This window comes from Oryzias melastigma, linkage group LG21, assembly GCF_002922805.2.
Source record: "Oryzias melastigma strain HK-1 linkage group LG21, ASM292280v2, whole genome shotgun sequence".
In the NCBI taxonomy this organism is placed as follows: Eukaryota; Metazoa; Chordata; class Actinopteri; order Beloniformes; family Adrianichthyidae; genus Oryzias; species Oryzias melastigma.
Genome location: NC_050532.1, coordinates 19,646,438 through 19,659,626, shown reverse-complemented (window position 1 = coordinate 19,659,626; position 13,189 = coordinate 19,646,438). Strand labels below are relative to the sequence as shown.

The 13,189-nt window shown below is 36.6% G+C and overlaps 1 protein-coding gene across 4 annotated transcripts in view; it reads right to left on the bottom strand.

Annotated features, from left to right (window-relative positions):
• The window catches only part of osbpl6 (oxysterol binding protein-like 6), a 46,261-nt gene that overhangs the window by 2,594 nt on the left and 30,478 nt on the right, over positions 1-13,189 (bottom strand). For all 4 annotated transcript variants that reach the window (XM_024287152.2, XM_024287154.2, XM_024287153.2 and 1 more), the window contains 11 exons: positions 10,368-10,475; positions 9,928-10,059; positions 9,210-9,297; positions 6,369-6,622; positions 5,904-6,041; positions 4,062-4,125; positions 3,828-3,906; positions 2,637-2,781; positions 2,407-2,551; positions 2,195-2,321; positions 1,992-2,114 (listed from right to left, as the gene is read on the bottom strand). In XM_024287152.2, coding sequence (XP_024142920.1) covers positions 1,992-2,114; positions 2,195-2,321; positions 2,407-2,551; positions 2,637-2,781; positions 3,828-3,906; positions 4,062-4,125; positions 5,904-6,041; positions 6,369-6,622; positions 9,210-9,297; positions 9,928-10,059; positions 10,368-10,475 — 1,403 coding nt within the window. The remainder of the gene's footprint in view (positions 1-1,991; positions 2,115-2,194; positions 2,322-2,406; positions 2,552-2,636; positions 2,782-3,827; positions 3,907-4,061; positions 4,126-5,903; positions 6,042-6,368; positions 6,623-9,209; positions 9,298-9,927; positions 10,060-10,367; positions 10,476-13,189) is intronic.

Here is a 13,189-nt window from a genome sequence, read left to right as displayed (position 1 = left end):
AATGATTCAATAATAAATCATTAAAATGAGCACAAATCCCGTTTGACACTTTGGTAAAACTTCCTTTTACAGTACAGTACTTATAGAGTATTTAAGTGGTACTTTTTGTGGTATTTTAATGTGTCTTTTGTAGTACTTGCCACATGAAAGAATAAGGTAAGTACTAATAAAGTCTCTTGACTTTCCTTATTCACTTATTGTGTTTAAAGTACTGTGAAAAAATAATTTATTTACTACTTACTTGCGTTTCATGGTATATAACTACATATAAGAAGATGGGTAATAACATAGTACTTATGTGGTACCTTATTGTGTTTTTATGATACTCTGCTCTCCTTAATAGTGAGTAAGTACGCAGAAAGTACAATTTATTGAATGTAAATCTTGCATGTTAAGTTATAGGGTGATTTGGGGGTACTTATCATTTAAAGGGCATAGTATTTACACAGAGACTACTTCTTAAGTACAATAACACTGGACTGTAAAAGAAAGTCGGCCCCATTTATACTTTACTACACAGTACTCGCAGTAATAAATGCTGGGTATGTTTACATGAGTATGACTTGGTATTTACTCCTTAAGTAAGGTGCAGCTGGATAGGACACCTAAACACAAGTAAAATACCCAGTAGATACTATATAAAAACCCAGTGTGTACAGCATAAATACCCAGCAGGTACCACATAAGTATTAATCAAATAGTACCACCTAAAAACACAGCAAGTACCATGTTAAGTACCCAGTAGATCCCATGAAAAAGTACCATTTAAATACCCTGTAAGTACTGTGCTGTAAAAGGAACACGGTAAACATACTGGTATGTGGTCGGGATGCAACGGTTCACAGAGAATTGTGGCATTCCTGATTTTCCGTAGTAGTTCTTTAAATCCAATTTTTGGTTTAACCATTGCCATGGCAACATGCAGTGCAGCACATACCAGAGCCCGCGTTCTTTTAGTCGTTACAAAGATCTTTCATCTCTGTTTATGTAAATATGGAGCTCGGTAGGGAAATTGGCTCCATTTTGCTTTGTTTTCTTTAAAGACCTGGATCCTGTTTTTGGTGTTTTTAACATGTTCTTGGGGCATTTTTCTGATGATGGAGAATACATAAAAATAAAATAAAGCTTAAAATAGCATTTCAGTGTATTTATTTATTCAAAGGTTGTGAATTAGAAGACAAAAAAAAACCTTTTTGAAAAAGATTGTAATTGTGACATAGAAGCTGCAGTGGGCGGGGCCTAAACTTCCTGCTCCGCTCAACTATGACGACGACTAGATCCATGAACGTCTTTGTGTGAGCTGGACGGCTGGATAGCTCAAATATTGCTCCACACCAACAGTCCTACCCACATCTTACAGGTGAATTTCTAATTTGGTAAACTCCTATTGGTTTGCAGAAACTATTCCCTCAAAAACAACAGTTTAAAAAAAATTTGACTAAAAACTAGGGGTGTAAGAAAATATTGATTAGTGACATATCGCGATACTTAATTTAGCGATACATGAATCAATTTAAAATACTCCCATGGGGATATTTAATCTTTATTTAAAAGAAAATAAGTAGTTCAGTATTACTTTTGTATTTCACTTAAATGTTTCTTAAATTAACAAAATAAAAGCCCCACAAATTTGCTTGGGAAAAGCAACTTGTATATGAGATGCAGTGTGTTTCAGTCATTAAGTAATGTTTTACAATTTTACTTTTGTGAAACATTTATTAATAATATACATTTTTAATCATAATTTAAAGAAAAGCAAAATATTGTCTGGTAGTGTCTTGAGATATAGAGATAAATAAACACCCCTACTAAATACAACATGATCATAATTAAAAGACCACTAGGAATGCTTATACAGTAGATTAAAAGACCATCTGAGTGAGATTTTGTTTCATTTCTCAAAATCTCAGACTTTCTTTAATTATGGCATTAAAAACCAAAAAAAATCTTTGTTTTAGTGAGTAAAGCCCTCCATCTAGTGTTCTTCTTACTTGAAGAAGCGCGGTTCGTGTTTGATGTTGTTCTCCTCATTCCACTTCCTCCTCAGCCTCTGTCCTTCCTCAATGCGCTGCTTCTCTGATGCTGCCATCTCCAAGTTTCCTTCCTCCAAATACCTGAACCAGCAAAACAGCACAAAGTAAGACCACAATCAGGATGCACCTCATTTTAAAGCTAATGGGATGTTTCCAGCTGCCTTTGATCGGGTCTGAATCTGGCATCTGTGCGAGGCAGGACGTCCTTCAGCTCAGGACAAAGCTCGTTCAGCTCGATGGCGAATCTGGTGAAGCCGTAGTACATTTCATAGTCTGTAGGCATGGAACCTGGCGAGGAGCGTCAACACAAAAGACCTCAGAAAACTGAATTCTGAGTGGTCCTTCAGCATCATAGATGCAGAACTGAAGCTACCTGGTCTCCAGATGCATTTGGCCGAGGGCGGGACGCCGCAGTAAAGACCCTCGTGCCACTTTCCAAAGAGCCTGTGGATCACTTTCCCCTCCTGATCCATCACAAACCCTTGAACCTCGTTCACGTTGGAGCTCCAGTAGTTCCCCTAAAGGAGCGAGGTCATTCATGCAGATCTCATTAAACAGTAAAACAGAGTCGTGGTTTTTCTCAGTGAAGTGAACGGTTTTCACCTTAACAAAGGTTAGTTTACAGAGGCAGGCGCTGCTCTTTGTGTTTCTGATCGTAATCTCTCCGTAATGTTCGATCCACCGCCGTCCACTCAGGATGTTGTGTACACAGGTGGTGACTTTATTCCATTCATAGTGATCTCCAAACCTGGATAACCACAATAACAGTGGAGAAAAGCTCACTCAAACAGTGTCTTTATCAAATGTTCCATGACTGCAGGGCTTAAAACATACAAATCATTAAATCCATAAACCAGTTTACTTTTAAAACTATTTTTTCAGGCAATCGCTTCACTTTGAATGTAAGAATGTATTATCTCATTAATGAAAATGTCCTCTTTATTCTGTTCACAGTTTTTATTTATGATAAAATAATAAAAATTTGACAAATACATTAAAATTTGATTCAGTTGTGATGAAATGGAAACTAAAAACTTGTCAATCTAATGCGATAAAGTCAGTGGTGATGCATTCTTGAGTTATTTGCAACGATTTGTGAAACATTCTTGTACTTTAATTCATTCCTCAAAGCTCGTTTTTAAACTCATAAAATGAAATTTGACCCGCTTCCTGTGCATTCTCGATAAGCTCTAGCACCTTCTTCAGCAGCATTTTTGTCATCTGTCAAAAAAAAAAAAAAACGATTGTACCTTAACACTATCATAAATGTTTGTTTTATAGGGTTTATTCAAACATCTGCTGCTCTTATCCATTTATCGCTATTTGAGCATTCACTCTTTGCTGTCTGTCTGGGATTAAATCAGCCATTAGGGCTGCAGGATGAGGCAGATCATCACATGGTCGCAGTTTGGACCTTCCTTTTCTGTCTAAAGTGTGTCACTTCTATTGAGGCTGAATAAAACTAGTTTTAGAGTCTAAGGTTTACTGCTTATTCCTTCCTGCAGCTTCTAATCATTTTGGCTCATAATTAAATGAAATGATTCAAACATTTGCTAAATTTAACTTGATTAGAATTATAATTGTGTCCTTGTTTGTGCTTATTCGCATAATTGTGATTTAATGGAAACTGTGTATTTGCAAAATTGTAATTTTTCTACATTAGTAGAATTTTAATAACATTTTGCACACATGTGGTAGAAGCAAGCTTGTGATTGGACGCCTTTTTGTTCTCCCTTGTTGTTACTCTCAGTACTACATTGATTTTTTTGATATACATTCCTAGTGGATACTTGCCTGGGAATCATGACATTTACAGATCCCATCGGTAAAATCTCCATCGATTTCCCCCAGAACTTGTTTTTCCATCTCACATCTTGAAAATAAAAAAAAGAAAATCAGAAATGAAGGACATAAGCTGCACTTCCAATAATTACCTTCATTGTTTGACATAAAAAATGAGTTAACGGGTTTAAGCAGGTGTCCACGAAGCAGCAGGGAAGCGTCTCACTAATGAGGGGGGGGGCCTACCTTGCCAGAAGGTGAAGTTCTTCGACTCACAGTGGCAGGCGGAGATGGGGGGGTGGTGACTCACCTTTGAGACAAGATCAAAGGAGAAGAGCAGCAGCTGTTACTGCACATCCTACAGACGCATGGATGTCTGCATGTGTGAGCGGACGGTTCAACCAGACAAAAGACTCCACCAACAAAGATTGAGAGCTTTGTGATGTGACCGTACAGGAAGAAAAAACTCCTGGTGAAGAAAACACGTCTGCTCCAAAATAATTATCATAGAAACAGTTCTTTAACTCAGATTTTTAGCCACTAATTATTCTTCTTTAGATGAACAAACATTAGGGAGGAGCTACTACTGTCGTGTTAAGAGTTTTTTCAGAATTTTTAGAACACACTTGAATAAATATTGAACTGCAACACTATCAATTCATTAATTCGAACCTTTTAAGATTTTTGAAGTTAAACCTTTCTCTGGGTCGGTGCAGCCAATAAAAATGTTAAGTACGATTTTAGAAAATTACGTGCAAAAAAACCCCCAAAAAACTATTATCTTAGTAAAATGTTAGAGCTTATGATCTCTTTAACATGGCACCTTATCCAGCTGCATTCATACCACTTTTTCAAGAAGAATATTTTTATTTTTATGAAAAATTTATTTCGAATTACTTCTCAAGAAAGTGCTTTATGGTCTACATTTTTTCTTAAAATATGAAATTTGCCTAAAACGTTTAAAAGGGTTTATACTCAATATATGCTCTACTTCAAAAACATTTAAATTCTCAAGATTTTTGGAATAGAAAATGATTTAAGAATAAAAGTGCTAATTTGTATTTAAACTTAATAATGTATGAATGAAATAGGAACATTAGAGACTAATTACTGTTGCATTATGTAAATGTAAGATATACAAAGTCATCCTTGATATTATGAATATTTCTTATAGAAAAAAAATCATTCATATAAACTAATTAGCTAATTAACTAGTTAAGAGGTCAATAAAATGCTTTTTACTTGTGGAGTTTTTCTTTCTATTGATAAAATAAAACAATTGATTCACATTCTTCAAATTTAGGATTTAAAACACTTAAAAGTCTTGAGGCCTTATTCTTTTCACATGGTTTTGAATGACTTTTCACAAGAGTTGTTTTTGTTTATTTGCATAAATATGATTTAATGGAAAAAGTGTAATTGTGAAATTGTTTTTTTCTCAACATTTCTAGAATTTGTATAAAATTTTGCATGTTTCATTTAAATAGAAGAGGCTTGGTTTGAAATGTCAAAGAGGTGAAAATTGTGCTCTGGCCTTTTCTTTCACAGCAATGAATCATTTCTCTGTGGTTGACTTTCAAACAGTTTGGACTTTTGAAAAAGACACTACCTATTGGTCACTACCAAATCGGAGTCACTGATTGGTCAAAGTTCAACCCATTTAACTTTATACACAAGTTCAATTCCTGTGTGTTTTTTTATATAGAGTATGCAAACTGACTTACAAAAAAAGTGACACGTAAATGGAAGAGTTTTGAATGCAGAAGCCCAAAATGCATTTACATCAACTTTTCATTGGAAGTGGTGTTTTGTAGCATTAGAGTTGTTCTTTTCGACTGAATAAACTTTTTCCTGCCCCTCCTGCAAACAGTCACAAGTTTAGCATGTTTTTAGCTAAATATTCATTAACTTTAACACCAAACATTTACATGAAAGGATGAAATGTTCTCAGCTCATTCTGACTTTACCTTCTACAGACTACTAAATGATGCTAATAACCAGGTTTTCTCTGATTGATATTTAGCTCATTTCTACCCAACAGGAAAGAATGCGCTTTGATTTTTCCATTAGTGCATTTTCCTGACTTACTTGCTCTGAGAAAAAGCAGAAGCCCTTGTCCTCTCGGATACATTCGTACGTCTCTCCCAGCAGCGGGTTGAATGGCTTACTTCCTGCTCGGTAGTAAGTGGACGAGTAGCCTGAGACGGCAAAAGCAGCGATGAGGACCTGTCAAGAGAGCAACACACAGCGGGGTTGGTCTCATCATTACAGGCTTCAGCTTACATGTACTATCAGATGCAGAAAACACATCTGAGACTATCAGCTGCTATGAAGCGACGTGCCTTCCAGAGAGGCTGATGGAGCTGACAGTCAACGAGAGTTCAAACACGAGGCAATTACTGACGGACACAAAAGCAAGCACGGATCTAAGATGGAAGAGATCAAGAATGCTGGCTTCTTTGGCTGCTTTCTGTACAAAGGCCGGGGTAAAGGGTTATGGAGGCCTGCGCTGATTCCGATTTGTTCTGACGTGCAACTTTCCAGCTTCTTTACCATGCGCTCGAAGGGGTCCTCCGTCTCGGCGGCCTTGTCCAGCAGCTCGCTGTACTCCAGCTCCTCACACATGCGCTGCAGGGTGTTCAGGGGCTCGTTGAGCTCCACAGGCATGGACACTTTGGACAAGTCCTTTCCGATGTTGTTTCTTAAGATGTTCCAGAGGTTGATGTTGCTGGTGTCGGGACAGGGAGCTGGCAGGTAGGTCCGCCGGCCGTTACGGAAGGAGCTGCCCGCAAAGTCTCCATTGGCCACTAGAAACAAATCCACGTTTATCAATAGATGCTCACACAATTTAACATTAAAATCACACTTAGGTTTAAAAATAGTAACAAAAATAAGCTGCTATTTTTATAAAAGCATTTATGTTTTAGGAAAAATGACAAAAATGTGAGGATTATTTTTCATATTTGTGAATTTTGCATCAACTACTAACTTATTCCGTATAATTAACTGAAATATATCAGAAAAACAGATTTTAAAATCACAAATTATGAAGCCTTTTGTGTCTGCAGCAATTGGTAATACTGCAAAAGCAGAAGTAGTATGTAAATCCCCTGTTCTATTAATTTTATATTTCTATAATTTTTTTGGAGTTAGAACAAAATAATTGTGACAAAAAACAGAACAAAAAAAAGTTTTCCTTCAAAACACAGCATGATCATAAAAGGTTATTTTGCAGTTGAAATCAGGAGTCAACAGGATAAAAAACTCAAAATAAAGAGAAATAATTCATTTCAATTCAATTTTCAGTTGAAACTTAGAGCTTTTATTGATATATTTCTGACTTTTTCTTGTAAAAAATGTTTCTGAACCAAATTCTTAGCTTTAGATTCATGTCATTATTGCAGTTGTTCTCATTTTCATATAAAATGTTTTTTTAAATATTTTTTTCCTCATATCTATATACTAAATCACCCATTTAGAATCTACACTTGGTATATCTGATAAGAGGAAAGTTGTAGCCCATCATACACCCAAATAAGTCAACATATCTCTTGGCATGCTATAATTCTGACACTTGAGCATTGATCAGCAATCCAGATTCTGAACAATAATTACAAAAAAAAATATATAATAGCTTGCTGTGTTAGGAAGAACCCAGAAATGGAAAATAAAATCTAACCTTTCCTAACTTTGATATAGCCGGGCTTCATATTTCATCACAGATAAGACAAATTATGATCAGGGTAAATGTCCTCTGTGGCCATTTTCAACACCATAAACTTGCTAGAAAGCATTAGTAAGGAGCAGTAGTTTATAAAAAGATCCTGGAACTCATCCTGGAAAGTTCTCCATTATTTTTACACAAATCAATACAGTGAGAATCTCGAGAGGTGAAGATGCACGTGGAGAAACTAGAAAGCTTCTTGAACAACAACTGACAGGAGCCCTATTATATCTGTTGAAGGATAACTCCTCCCAAAGGAACAGAAACAGGTGATGAATCTGTTAAAAATGACACCCGAGATCCTCTATAGTTAATAAACTAATGTTCATGTGGTTACAGAGACTCTTTTTTTGAGTAGAAAGTTAAGGTATTTTCATTTTTATTATGTCATGGTTGGAGTTTGTTGGGATTCAGAATGAGGGAGACTCTAAATAGAAGAGGTGACAAAGTAAACATATTATTCCTCAAAAAAAAAGGAGGCAGTAAAACACAAGGAAATAGGGAACCTGCAGACCAGGGATTTTTATAGACTGATGATCAATCAGGTAAGTGGACACACCTGAAGCAATGAACAACAATCAGGTGTGAGCTGCTGAACAGGTGTGTGAATGAAAAGCTAATATCCTGTTTGAAATAATCATAAGGATAGGTGTCAGATGAGTGAAAAGGCAAAAAAAAAAACCTTAACATATATTTGACAGCAAAATAAAAAAATAAAAATAGGAATTCCCTTTATTTTCACAGTCACAAATAAAGCAAGAACCTCTGCAGTGAAATAGGAGTCTGTTTCCGAGCACATGCTGAGAAGTGACCTGAAGCGTAGGTTACCTACAGCACTTTATGATTTATCTGACCTGAATAGAGGTCACTGCCACGTAAACAATGATAAAATACAGATATAATCAGGAAATCTCACCAATATTTCAAGCAAAAAACATCTGAAATGAAGCACCTTTAAGACTGTATTTGTAAGGTGATGCTGTCATACAATGTTCTAATGCCACACTAGTTGTTAGTAAAGTGCGAGTACTGACTCCTTAACAACTACACAAACATGCCGCACACACAGGGTTTATAGGTGATACATAAGCGCACGTAGGGTGTCCACACAAACTATGATTGTTTAATTTCCTCAGTTGCATCCAAGGGGTGCACACTTGAACAGCACCAACAGTGTCTTTAAGCAGTTGACATAGTTTGGGAGGGTTAAAAAAATATTAAAAAATCAATACGACACACCTGCGTCTCACCAACTTCCCCAATATGTGTATGTGTGCATAAGTTTTCACTATGAGTTGTCGGCCGCAGCACGCCCGTAGAAAAAAATGCACATCTTCTCTCCATGAGTAAGCCGAGCAGTCTCTGACTTTTAATTTTCTTGTGGGCCACTAGCGTACAAGTTTATACATTCTTCACCCGCAGACAGCACGTATCAAACCCATAAGGGCAGTTGTGACTAAAGCTTAAATCTTAGTGGTTTGGTGGTTAAATCTTTATAAAACATCATCAGATAAATCTTGTGGTTTTGAATCAGAGGGGGTTGGATCAGAACTGGATGGAACTAGATCTGGTTTTCAGCTTTTCTGTGGACTGGAGCAGCAAAAAAAGAAACAAAACGAAACAGACAAAGACACCAGAATCCATGTTGGTGGTGCAGAACTTGGACCTACTCTGTCTGGAGACGTTATCGGTCACGCTGGCGTTGTCCTCTGAAATGTTATCGCTCACATCGCTGACGTATGACTCATCATCGGAGCCCTGCCGTGGGTACAGAACGGAGTGAGTCAGAGCAGGAAACATATCAGAAAGCGATCAGACCAAGAGGCAGACTCAGCCGAATGTGCACATTCACAAAAACACTGCAGTCTGCCGCCGGCTAACCCGCTGCCGCAGTCTCTGGCAAACTGTCCGACTGCAGAAGCACTTTTGAACGTGGAAAGGCAATAAGGCTTTTGTGGACACAGAGGAGAGGTGTTTGCTGCTGGTGGCGGTTTCTCTGGCCGTGTAAAACTCAAAGCTACAGGGCTGGAATTTAACAGAGAAGCATCCTTTAACTCAGTTGCTGCCTACATTGCTACAAGCCTGTGAAGAGATGTTGGAGTAGGATGATTGCAGCAGTTAGAGAAGGAAGAGGACACAATTGGTCGCTTCAAGTGATGGATCCAGCTGCTGGAAGCCACAAATCACTCTCAGACACCACAGAGGGATCTGATTTGTCTCTCTGGGATTCTGTTTTCTAGCTTTGTGTTACTAGGCGCCCTCATTAAACGCTGACTAACCCTCACTCCACAGACAAACCCATCACAGCAGCGCTTTTCTCCGTCCTTCCATCTCTTGATTCATTTCCACCACCAGATTCTCCTTCAGCGTCAGCCGGTCCTGACGTACCTCGTTCTCCGACGAGCTGGCTGACAGAAGCACTTCCTGCGCATCAAAGAACTCCGAGACAGACTCTGACATGGAGAGCCGGCTTTCATTAGAGGCCTGCTGAGTCAGAGGGATCCCCATCTGTTCCACGGCCTGCGGGCAAACACGAGCACATGCAGCATTTGTTCACCGGGTCTCAAAATGACGGCTTCAGCAACCAAAATGGATCGGAACAATTGAAAAGCGCAATGCAAAAGGACGCACCACCATTTTTAATCTTTTTGTTCCCTATTAACTTTGGTGTCGGGTTTTGCTTAGAATAAAGGTACAATGAGTGTACATACGCACAGGAAAAACCATCAGTCTTTAGGAACAGGAATCAATAATGACAAACGTAGATCTGGAACACTAAGAGCAGCAGCACTTCTGTATCTGGGAGTCAAAGCTGCAGCATGACCTACCTCATCAGGCGTGGAGATGATGTTCACACTCACTACTTGTTCAGTCAAAACAGACTCCGAGTGGATACGGCTAAGGCGAGTTCGAAGCTCTGCATTTTGGGACAAAGCCTGAAATATGGACACAAATATGAACTTTTAAAATTATATCCTCTGGCTTTTTTTTTGTTTAAAACAACAACAGCAGTAGGTTACCTTTTTACATTTTACAGGCAGCAATAACTAAAAATGTGCACACTGTGTGGTCATGTGACTTTCTGGTGCGTATTTCCTTATTAATGAAAAATATGTCGCAATAACCTGGAAAATATGTAATATATAGCAATATTTATCAATTTATCTGCAAGATACTCAAATATTTTAAAATGTATTGCAACAAATGGATGGACAACCTATTTTTTTTATTGATTCATATATATTTACAATCCATTAGTGTAGTATAAACATTTTTTTTGTTCATTAAGCAGGAACTCCAAAACCAATTTTCTCTCCCTCCCCCAACAACCTGTCAGTTTATTAATTTATATAACATAAATGTCATTGACTGTAATACTAAGTTATTATTCAAATCCCTAAAAAAAGGAAAACAATTATTTGAGTCATAGATATCATAGATATAGCTATGTATTTGTACATAACATCATATTAATCTGGGTAAATTTTGTTTTATTGTATGTTATTTAAATGTATTTATAATGCCTCTTTCAATATATGACTTGTTATAAGTTATGACATATTTTATACTACATTAGTCAACATACAGCAGAAAATTTCAGTAAAAATAACAATATATTATCATATATAGTATATGATTTTGGCAGAGTATATTACAATATATGAAATTGGCAATACTTGCAGTATCTTAATGTAATTAAAAATAAATTATTTCCATATATGGAATATTTTGTAAATGCATTGTTGCTAATGCAAAATATATTATAGTTTTTCAAGGGTTATGCAATCTCTAAAAGCCATTTTTTTTAGCTCAGAGGTCATCGGCCGTAATGTTGTCAAACCTTAAATCTTTGCTCCTAACTGCTATAGGAACGCAACCCATGAGGTTTTTCATAGATGAGGATTTTTATAGTTATTTGCCCATTATGCACCAATATTTGTGCACATGTTTGGTCTCAAAAATAAAACTCAATAAGCAGTTTTAGAGAGCATCTTTCCAACAAGAAGCAAAAAGGCTCTAAAAATCTTAAATAAATATTTTTAATTCTTAAATTTTGTTTAGAATTTTTTTACACTAAAAAAAACAGTGCCAGTTAAGATCTTGTAAAATAAATAAAAAATGGGGAAGCAACATGTTATGTTCCGTTTCCTGAACAGAATTTCGAAAAGCTTTTAGAAAATAATCTGAATAAAAAAAAAATTGAAGTTTGTGCAATAGTTTGTAGTGGTAAAAATGTGAAAATAGACAGAATTTCGAGGTTACTAAAGTATTAAATTGACAAAAAAAAAAAATATTTCTTGTGAAATATCTTTTATCATTTCCTAAAAAGAACAATTTAACATAATAAGAAAGCCTTCAATATAAAACAAATGAAATAAAAAATAAAACATTTTTACAAATTGAAGCTGTAAATCACACTTTGGGGTGGTCTGCTAATCTGAAAAACATCAGTATTTGCAGCACTGTCATTTAAAAGTTGAAAAGGTCTCTTTTACAGTGAAGTAGTTTTCTAATTTTATTTTGAAGGTCAGCTGGGTTTCACCAAATTAAGGGTCGACAGGTTGCAATATGCTCCATGAACAACAACATGTCGTCATCCCCCAGAGCTTTAAAACAAGTTAACTTTAAAAAGATTGAAGGATTCTGTTTGAATAGATTTTATTTTTGCCATGTGGTGATAATAAATAAATACTTTATGGTATTGAAACTAGTCATTTCAAAGTTATATTGTTAGCTGCTGCACTTAACCGATTAAAATAGACGGAGCTCGTCCCAGAGTGGTACTTCAGGGGATACGCGCCAAAATCAATAGTGTCTGACCAAGTCAAAACCACAAAGAACGCCCTCTGAAGAGAGACGTGTGCATGAAAGGAATGGGTTAAGCGAAAGAAGTCTGTTTTCTACTTTTAACATGATGTACAACGGCTGTCTAGCATTTCATATTGAGTGTACACAAACATTTGTGCAGCTACACATGAGCACGACTGTCTTCTCCAAAGCTGCTGGGGTTTTAATGAGGCTCATTCGTTTACTGTTCGACCTGCAGAGGACTTAAGGTGTCAGCTCATAACCAGCACTGTCAGCTTACATTATCTGAATAAACACAGGGGATGTCTGGGTAAATTATGGTCATGCTGATCATATGAAATTGAAGAAAGATAATAGACATGACCATAAATAAAACATAAATCTTCATCTGAGGGGGTTAAAGACACTTTAAAAAGGGGCCAACAAGCTGCTGTTGAAAGTTATAGAACATTTTTGTTTGTTTTTTTGTATTTTATGATATTCAGTCATAATTGTAGCATTGAATGTCCCAGACAGATCACATAAGTATACAATTTGAGTGCTTATGTGAATGGGTAGAAGAAAGGCCAGACTATTTATAGATTTATGGGGAAAAATTACTTTTTTTATGAATTCAAAAAGCTGGAACACACTAAAGGGTGTATTTTGTGTTGTATTTGTCAAACCGAGCTTGAAACAAACAAAATGACCCGTGGAGTTTTAAGCAGCTGACATTAGCAGCTGTAACTATAGCAACCCAGCCTCTGATAAATACCAACTTCCAACAGAGATTTGCCATAAAATGTGACCTCAAGTAGGTGACAACTTCACCACACTAACATCCAATTAAGAACAAAATCCT